This window comes from Ambystoma mexicanum, chromosome 1p (assembly GCF_040938575.1).
Source record: "Ambystoma mexicanum isolate Mex_15411 chromosome 1p, UKY_AmexF1_1, whole genome shotgun sequence".
NCBI classification, from domain to species: Eukaryota; Metazoa; Chordata; class Amphibia; order Caudata; family Ambystomatidae; genus Ambystoma; species Ambystoma mexicanum.
The window spans coordinates 1,099,296,358-1,099,306,580 of record NC_090921.1 but is presented as its reverse complement, the minus strand read 5'-3'; the positions used below and the strand labels follow the sequence as shown (position 1 = coordinate 1,099,306,580).

General features: G+C 45.3%; 1 protein-coding gene across 1 annotated transcript; it reads right to left on the bottom strand.

Annotated features, from left to right (window-relative positions):
- Window positions 1-4,306: 4,306 nt before the first annotated feature.
- Window positions 4,307-5,278, bottom strand: LOC138525950 (olfactory receptor 6N1-like). The gene has a single exon (XM_069636255.1). The coding sequence runs from the start codon at window positions 5,276-5,278 to the stop codon at window positions 4,307-4,309; it is 972 nt and encodes a 323-aa protein (XP_069492356.1).
- Window positions 5,279-10,223: the final 4,945 nt, after the last annotated feature.

Here is a 10,223-nt window from a genome sequence, read left to right as displayed (position 1 = left end):
GTACGAGTACCTGGGCATATAATAGCAGTCCCTGCCAAATGCCTAATACTTATGCACAAGCCAAGTCTGTAGGCTTTGGCAATGTTTGTTTTACCAACACTTCAGTGAAACACACGCATAGTGCTTATAAAACTGGTGGCTGAACGAAGACCGGGTTAAAACATTGTTATTACACCGATAGCATGTCACAGCCCTAATTAAGAGGGTGAGCGTAATAAGGTTGTGCAGTCCGTCTTGAGAATGATTGGAATCCAGACTTGCAACAACATTCAATCCAAGCATTCAGATTGGCTGTATCACCTGGTTCTGTATCTGTGTGCCCCCTCTGCCCCCCGTGAGTATCTGTGTGCCCCCCTGCCCCCGTGAGTATCTGTGTGCCCCCCTGCCCCCCGTGAGTATCTGTGTGCCCCCCGTGAGTATCTGTGTGCCCCCCCTGCCCCCCTGCCCCCCGTGAGTATCTGTCTGCCCCCCCTGCCCCCCGTGTGTATCTGACTGCCCCCCATGTGTATCTGAGTGTCCCCCTGCCCCCGTGAGTATCTGCGTGCCCCCCTTCCCCCCGTGTGTATCTGTGTGCCCCCCTGCCCCCCGTGAGTATCTGTGTGCCCCCCTGCCCCCCCTGCCCCCTGTGAGTATCTGTGTGCCCCCCTGCCCCCTGTGAGTATCTGTGTGCCCCCCTGCCCCCCCTGCCCCCTGTGAGTATCTGTGTGCCCCCCCACCCCCTTGAGATTCTGTTGCCCCCCCCCGTGAGTATCTGTGTGCCCTCACCCTGCTTGCCCCCCTCTTGCTCTGCGCTCCACCCCCCCTCCTCATTTCCATCCTCTTCAACTTCCCTCCTACTCCCCCCTCTTAGACTTCCCCCTCCTAGCACTTACTCCTATCATCTGTTCCGTGACTCTTGATAGCAGCTTGTCTGTCGCCCCCCTTTTTTGTTCTCCCCCTCCCCCCTCCCCTACTTTTCAATTTGTCACTGACTTTTTGCTCAGTAGCGTGTCTTGTTCTCCTTCCCCACTCCGTCCACTTGCCCCCCTCCCACCCCGCCTCTTGTTACCACCTGCACTGCGTAAATTGTCGTCAGACTTAGTAATGTTACTGCTTGCTCTGTTTTCCTTCCTTTCCATCACCTCTTGCCTTACTTGTTCTATGCACTTGCACTATCAGAAATGTCGACAGGCCTATTATGATAGTTATTTTCACATTCTGTATTGTTTCAAGGACTTTTGCTGAATGTAACTGTATTTTTCCTATGTCCCCTCCCTCCTTGAAGCGCTTTGAAACACATTGTGTATAGGCGCTATATAAATAAACTATCATATCATTAAACTATCATACCTACCCCAGGTGCTAATCAGAAGAAACAAAAGTAAAAATACCCCCATACCTCAGACACATGTTTCTTCATCCTTAGAGACAATACTCTTCTGTATGGTGCACAGAGCTTAAACACGATAAAGGCCCTTCTGAGTGGCCCTAGAACAATCATATTTACTGTTTGTTCATCCCCAGTAGAAGAGTTCTTCCATTGCTGGCAAATTTGGAATCACTTGATGGTAGGGCACTGAAAACACGAGCCATACAATAGCAAATTAGTCTACCTTCATTTCAGTTGGGCCATAACGGGTGTGAATCAATGTGAAGGCAATCTAAATGTAGGTAGACAACTTTGAAACCAAACCCAGCAGGCCAAAAAACACATAGATATGCATGTATTTATTTTTCTTGGTTTTGTGTATTGTACGCATGTTAGCAATCATTCAATTGTTCATTGTTCTGTTTGTTTTCTTAATTGTCTTTTTGTATTCTTGAAAGAAATGATTTTATTTGTCATTGTCCTGTATTAATTACACATTTCTTTGTGTTGCTTGAACACTCATAAATAATGTGATTTATTGACATTGTGATTGACCAGGATGCTAAGTCACTGGCGATTTATTCAGTTGTAATAAGTCTGTATTGGGACAAACCCCTTTGCTTGTGTTCACATACCACTATTACTACACAATAAAGGACCAGGAGAATGGCTCCCATCTCCTGGGTTTCTTTTCAGCAACATTCTCCTCAATATGGGATCCTCAAATATCCTCTTGCTATCTCTAATAATAAGTCCTTCAGTTCATTCAAGGTGCTTTTACAGGCCCTGTTATATTGGTTCCCTTGACTCTTCAAATTCTTCTCTGGGTTTTCCTTGATTCTTGACTGAGTCTCTAAACATGGGTTATGCCTCGCAACCCTAATCTCTTCTTTAGGATGAACAAGTATATGCTCACAACAACTCTCTTTGCTTTGGTTATTTATCCCCTCATTGAAACAAGTAGGTGGAGTCGATACTTGTTCTTCTGATAATCTGCCCATTCACTGGGATGAGTCTCCCGCTTGCCCTGTTACCTTTGTTGTACCGGGGCTGCTTCACAAGGTTGGCATCTGACTCTTTTTGGTCTTTGGGCAGGACGGCTCTTCAATCTGTACACTCGACTTTGTTGGACACACCTCTGCGCCTGTTTCTGATATCTGCAAGTAAAGGGTATGGGGTTCTCAGTCCTCGCACGCCACTACACAATTCTCTTTCCTTACCTTCGGTTTGCTCTGTCTGTAAACAGACCTTCATGCGTCTGTCTTTAGTGTGCTTTAGGTTTAGCAACTTCGGATTGGGTTTCTCCGTACTCCTTTGTGATTGTTTCTCCTTGGACTAACAACCATGGGACCGGCTTCCTTTAATTGGTTTCCCACTTTGTGCACTGGGGGCACTTCTTCTCTCACGCTGCCGCCTGAAGCAGCGTTCTGCCAGAATTTCCTGTTTCACATCTACAGCTGATTTGTAATTCCCAGATCTCATTCTCAGTGTTGGTCATCCTTCGCAGTGTCACCGGCCCAACAGTATTGGCGAAGCAGGAAGGTCTTTCCTTTCTTCTGTGCTTGCCACCGTTCCTCTCTTCTGTGGCCTACTCGGCCAGGCTTTCATCTTGGCAGCTAATCACCCCACTCCCTGTCAGTTGGGGCAGTCTTGCTATGCACTCAGCAAAGCCCCTGTCCGGTAGTCTGCAGTAGCGCGTCACCATGCACCACAGCTTCCTCTCTCCTGCTCATTTGAAATGCCCAGGTTTCCTCTCTCTTACGTTCTTTTGCCCCTCCCACTGTTAGTACTCAGTACAGTTGGAGCTATATTTTTCATACTCTGAGTAGTTGATTGACAGGCATTCTTGATCACGCCTATGTTCTTACTCTTCACAGTACTATGTAGACACTTATCTTCTGTTATTACATTACAACAGCATATGTAAGAGGAGTCTGGTTGTCTGTAAACTGATAGGGCTGGAATGGGTGTTTGAGGATAATGAAAAGGGAGTTCCTCATCGGAAAGGGAGTCTTCATTCCCAAGAGGGGAGTTTCTACCTTTGAGGTCCTGCTTACCGCCACTCCTAGGGGGAATGTTGCATAGCGGACACACCTGACTGGTCTCAGAGGAAGGGGCTCCCCCCTTGGGAGAAGAGACTGAATCCCTCGATTCATCACACAAGTAAATTCTCGCTTGAACTGACTCTTTTTACTTCTTCTCTCAAGTGGTCCCATGATAGATTTTGCAGAATTCGACACCCCTGGCAGAAGTGCATTCTACTTTCACACATGCTTGAGTTATTATTTGAATGAATACCTCTGGGTGCTAACAGTGATAATGACCATGGACTGTGGTGGGCTTGTAGGATAACTGCTCTGAGAGTTCCTCGAGGCCTTACTCGGGCTGGTGGGCCATGATTGGCAATTCCCAACCCAGTCCAAAGCCATTAACACTACATTTGCACATGGATTCCATAATAGACCTTCCTTGAGCCTATCAGAATGCAAGGAATGCAGTCTATAATCTCTGGTATAGACCTTGTTCCAAATAGTCTGACTCGAGCAGTAGCCTGACAAGCAGCACAGACGCAATTGCCTTCAGTATTGTGAATGCAAAAAGGAGAATCTGCAATTGAATTCTCCAGACTAACAGCAATAAAACACAAAAGGTATACGATTTATTGTTACTAGTTTCATGTTCATTATATTAAAATTACAAGTTACATTCATGAGCTAATTTTTTCCCCAACATAAAAGTGCATGACTTTTTTAGTTGCACAACTCCACCTGGAAATAGCCATGTAGATCTCAGAAGAGGTAATTATCGCTTGGAATGCTGAACCTTGCCAAATTATTGCCCACATCTTTGCCTCAGACAATAGCTTGGCGGTGGGTCATTATCCCAAGATAATGACTCCTCCCATGGCGCATAAGACTTGATTATTATAATTCTCTTCAATGTTAAATCTCATCTTTGTTACTTTGATTTAGGTACACATGTACAAAGCTCAGATAAACAGGCCCGTTGTCGCATAGCCTTTTTTATTGATTTCTTTATTCCTTCATTTCTTAGACTGTAGATAATTGGATTCATAAGAGGTGTGAATACGGCATAAAACAACGCAATTACTCGATCGTAATTAACAGAGCTGCTCTTTCTTACTTTTAAATACATGAAGGAAATGCTGCCGAAGAAGACAAGGACCACAGTGAGATGAGAAGCGCATGTAGAAAACGTCTTCCGCCTCCCTTCGGCTGTGCGGATCCCCAGAATATTGCGTATGATCTGTATGTAGGACAGAAGAACTAGAAGAGATGACCCCATGATGGTGCAGACACTAACGATGAACTCCACAAGGATGTAGAAGGATGTGTCCAAGCAGGCCAAGCTGATCAAAGGAGGGAAGTCACAAAAGAGAAATGGGATCTGGTTCGGTCCACAGAAAGGCAGAGCAGAAATCAGGGCAGTTTCAATCACAGGACTCAAGAAGCCGATGATCCAGCACCCTAGAGCCAGACGCAAAGAGAATTTAGAGGTCATGATGGATGAGTAATGCAAAGGTTTGCAGATGGCTAAATAGCGGTCATAGGACATAACCGTCAGCAGGTAGCATTCTGTGGCCCCTAAAGCGTGCAAGAAGTAAGCCTGCAGGAGACAGCCGCTGAAGGAAATTTGCTTATATGTTCCCAAAAGGTTGGCCAGCATTTTGGGGAAGGTAACTGTAGTGTACCAAATCTCAAGAAAGGAAAGGCTGCTGACAAAGAAATACATGGGAGAACTGAGGTGTGGGTCCATCCTGATAGCCATCACAATTATAATATTCCCCGTGATAATAAACAGGTAGATGAAAAGCAGTATTGTGAAGAGCAAACGATTGAAAGTATTAATGTTTGTAAACCCTAGCAGGATGAATTCCACAACTGCACTGCGGTTATCAGCCTCCATCATCTCACTGCAGAAGAAAAAAACAGCAAATTATGTGTCTTTTTTAACAGGTGGTATCATATATCGACTGGCCTATAGAACATTGGGAGCTCTTCTAACAGATTAGTTTCCCTCAAAGGTCAGTAGGTCTGTGGCAATATTAGTCTAACATTTCACTGGCATTTTCCCAGCCTTACAGTCATCAGCAAACACAGGAAAATTCAGATTAAAACGGTGGTATCCTGCATGCTCTGATGGTTGTGCTGTGAGCTGTACCTGGAATGCGTGAGGTAATGCGGAATGCAAGGGGTCTTGGAGTTCTGGGTTTGGCGGTTGGGAAGGGACTTCAGGATGGGAGCTGGGACATGAAAGTAATATGAAGCCAGTTCTCCTATTTAACTCCTACCTTTGACCTGTAACTAATAAAGTACATTCCTTTTGTACTTACCTTATCCCTGCCTGTCCTTCATATGGTCCCACTCACTAAATTTTGCTGGCGAGGATGCTGAAAAGGTGCCCAGGAGTACATGCCCAGCACCATTGGTGGAGGCCTGTCCTGCTGTTGGAGGAGTGTGCCAGAGTAAACTGCAGGAGGCTGTAAAATGGTGGCAGGAGCCGCAGAGGTGGATGGAGAGCAGCTGCTGGAGAGGTTTAGTAAGAAGCAGTGCGCAGTGGCCAGCTACAGAGATTGAAGAAGCTGTGGAAGGTTTAAAGTTGTCCAAGAGATAATTTGTAAAAAGTATCTGGACAGAAGTCTCTTCAACTAGCACTGCCAAGGATCTGTTTGAAAATGCTGCAATAGGGGCACCGTTGCACTAAGTGAGTAGGAGCAGAAGATTGTGGGACATCAAGTCCAAAAGCACCATTGAGCTCTGCATTATGCAGGCTTATGGGACTTGCAGTACAGTGTGTTTTTGATTTGCAACATCACAAGTGGAGGTGAGAGCAGAGGCCCAGATTTATCTGGTGAGTTTTGTGAGGACCTTGGGGGTCATGGGTGGTGTACGGCCAACTGACCCCCTGCATTCCAGCCTAACGTCAAGGCTGGTACGCACGCACGTGGCCTGACACCATTATTCTCCCTTTATCGAATTCGAAGGCTTGGGCACCTGAAGAAAGGCCCTGTGTTGTAAAGCCTTAATGCTAGACATCCAGAGTGCACTTCTGAATCACAGACCAGCTGTAGTCTAGATTGGTTCCAGGTAGGCTTTATTTCACATATGTACAATCTGTACATTACTCCAGTTACTCTTCTTGTATGTACAGCACGCGTAGACATAGACAGGAACATGGGAAGGTATAACATTACTTATAAAGGAGCTGACCCACCGGCCATCCATTCAACCCAGCTCAGGCCCCCAACTGACACTCACAGAACATTCACACACAGATCCACCCAACATTCTCCTGAGCTGCATTCATGCACCAACATTCAACAGCAAGCACCCAGGCCAGTGGCAAGACAAGACTACACTACAACCTCTCCCTTTCATACCAGACTCACCACACACAACATCTGTCTATCATAACAGTCTCACCACAGACTCTCACCACAGATTCACCACAACATCTCCCTATCACTAAAACCATCTCACCAAAACAAACACCTTCCATTTGGACCTGCCACTTCCAAACACAGAGCCTGCCACACTCTGGCACCAACCATAAACAACCAAGGAAACCAATCATACATCCGGGTAGGGAAAAAGGGGGGGATCACGCATTTGCCTTGCCACGGACCCGGTATCACCACAACCATGACACCCAAGGGAACATAGTCCAAGTCAAACCATCTAACAAAGAAAAAGAGGTGTTGCCATGACAGGTCAACAATTTCAGAGGGGATAACTTAGATCACACCTCTTCCTCTCTACACCCTCACGTCACATCCAAACACAAATCGCTCCCCTTGACTCCCTCAGACATCCCACAGAATCACAGCCACACAAAAAAACAGCTACCACCAGAACTACAGGCAAACTCCAACCAGCCATGGTGAACATACGCACACATCACTCAACAGAATTATCATCCAAACCAGACACTACCAGACCCATGCTAAGACACCAAAGAACAAATGAAATGCTCCTGGATGCATTAACCTTTTTTCTAACATAACTATAATAACTAAAAACCCTGCCAGCGTCCCATGCCATGTTGACGCACACACGGATGTAGATAAGTTCGAGTGCCCGTCGCGTTCAGAGGATCACTTATCTTACCATAAAAGTCATGAAAAGAAAGAGAGAATATGATGCGGCATGGAGCATTTGAAGCAGTGGTCAGGCAGCGCCTTTCAGGAAGGAGTAGGCGGGATGTTTTTTTAAGTTCTTCCCAGAGTGACGCTGAGAGGAAAAATATGAAGTCCTGTTTGCCGTCTGACTGGATTTTTGTTCATGCTTGCCAAATGTTTGCTGTCAGTGCTCAGTAGGAGATTTATTGACATGAAAAAAATATATACAGCATGTTGCACGCGTTTTCTTTTAAAAAAAATATGTTGGAAGGTGTGAAATGCAGTAGATTTGAAATGGTTTGTTATCTAGGATCACCGGATTATGATTAGTTTAAATGCTGTCTATTGATGCAGTGTTGTTTTCAATGCAATGTTAGTATTGAATTGAAGTTTTTCGTGGTTATAATGATAGTAGGGTTTTAATGTTGTGATGAGGAGCAGTTGTGTGGAGAAGATATGTAAATGTATTTGTTGTGCAAGTGCTTGATTGATGATAGGAGCGTATGCAAATCGATGGATGGATGTAGTTAATGCTGTTATGTGGCAGTGAAGATTTGCTGTTTTGCAAAGTTTATGTTGCAGTTTTCTTGCATTATGGAGAAAAGGCAGGCATACAAATTATTTTTAAATGATATTGTTTTTACACATTGATTTTCACATAACTTGTTGGGGGCGGGTGACAACTGTGGTTTGTATAACATTTAGGTGATATATTTCAATCTCAATTGTGTTACAAGATGGGTTGGGAGTATTGTGTATGCTGTGTAGAGAAATGTTTTTAAAAATGCTCACAATTTCTTTAGGTTTGCAACTGTGGTGCCTGACCACCACCACTGTTGCATGGATTTAGGTGTGTTTCCATCTTGTGTAAATGTGTGGGGATATTGAAGGGTGTGTGCTTGTTGCGTTGGTTGGAGCGGAGTATTGTTGGAGTAGCATGGATGTTGTAAAGGTCTCTATTGTGGATGTATGGTGTGCACATCGCTCGTGGAGAGCTGATGTTTTGGTGTGAAGCTGTAGATGAGTGTTGTGGTCTTTGGTGCTTTTGGTATAGCACCAGTAGTACATTTGTGTAGTAATGACACTAGTTGTTTGTGGGTGTTTTGGATTTGTAGAACGACTTCTGACACCTGTAATGGGTAGGTGTATTGTAGTTGCTTTAGGTAGGATGTTATTACACCAGGAATGTGTAGGTGTATTGTAGTTGTTGTTGTAAATTCCAGAGACCAATTGGCAGGTTCTGGAGCAGGTGCACCACAGTTGGTTAGTAGGATTTGTTGTTGTGGGCCCGGAGACCAGTTGATGGGTTCTGGAGCAGCTGCACCAGAGTATGTTAGTAAAAAAAAGAAATTGTTCTTCTTGAATTTTGGAGGGTCCCCAGAGCTACTTACAATATCTAACCTATGTTCGGGTGGCAGGAGGTTTTTCGCGTTCACATGGGTTTTCCCGTGATGGTGCGCTATATGTGCTGCTCACTTGCAGTCACATCTTGTTGAGTGTGTTCTTGGTTCAGTTAGTTTCATTTCTGTTCTTTCTAACTTTTATGTGTTTCATGTGGGTGAGTTGGTTGAGGATGGTCTGGTGTGAGTATTGTTGCTTTGTGGTTGAGGTTAGTCTGGTGTGAATATTGTTGGCTTTGTGGTGTTCCCAGGACTGGTTTTATAGTTGGTACGTGTTAGGGTTTCGGTTGGGCATTGTGGGTTGCTCTGTTTTTTTTCAACAAGGTTGTGCCCAGCATTGGCAATGCTGGTGTTGGGGTGTGGCAGACCTCGGCGGAAGGAGGATTGGCTTTATGATGGTTGTGAGTGTAGGTTAGGTATCTGCTTGCTGTTAGCAGGTGTTGCCCTCGTGTGGCAGGACTGAGTCCATGGCATGGCAGGCCAGGTCTTGAGGTGCCATGTTTTGCATGTTAGTTTCCCTGTTGCACTTAGTTGGTATGTTTAGGGTTAGTTGTGAGTGGTTGTTTGGCGTGGTTGCTTGCTTTGTTGATTAGGTGGTTCTTCGATTTTTAAGAGGGGAAGGTGTGTGGTATCCTGCATGCTCTGATGGTTGTGCTGTGAGCTGTCCCTGGAATGTGTGAGGTAATGCAGAATCTAAGGGGTCTGGGAGTTCTGGGTTTGGCGTTTGGGAAGGGACTTGAGGATGGGAGCTGGGACATGGACGTATGTTGAAGCCTGCTCTCCTGTTTAACTCATACCTTTGACCTGTAACTAATAAAGTACATTCCTTTTGTACTTACATTGCCCCTGCCTGTCCTTCCTGTGGTCCCACTTACTACAAAAACTTTATACCAATCTGTCGCTGTCCCATCCATGCTTTCAAAATCTTTCTACCTTTGTACCCTTTCACGCCCAGAACCTACCAGGGTATTGCATGCATGACTATTTTCATAGCTATGTATATTTTGCTTTCCTTGCCAACCAGGAATGACTTGGCGATAAAGAGGACAGCAGCCTGGCTGAAAATTCAGCTAATTGAATTGGTCCCTGTAACTGAGACGTTGTTCTTGGAGTCAACTGCAGGCAACACCAACATGACCTGTTGATACAATATTTAGTGCAATTGCCACTCACAGACATCAACTTCTATGACTTTCTTAAACAAACTGCCTAAACATTGTGGGGGTAATTCATAGAATTTAGCGCACAAGTGGCGCACGCGGCTGGCGCACAGTGTGTGCGTGCGAGTGCCTGCGCCAGCCGCGTGCGCTAAAATCCACTTCCGCGCACAGCTTAT

Excerpts from the sequence above, each read along its gene's own strand:
- LOC138525950 (XM_069636255.1), bottom strand. The coding sequence starts at position 5,278 with ATGATGGAGGCTGATAACCGCAGTGCAGTTGTGGAATTCATCCTGCTA.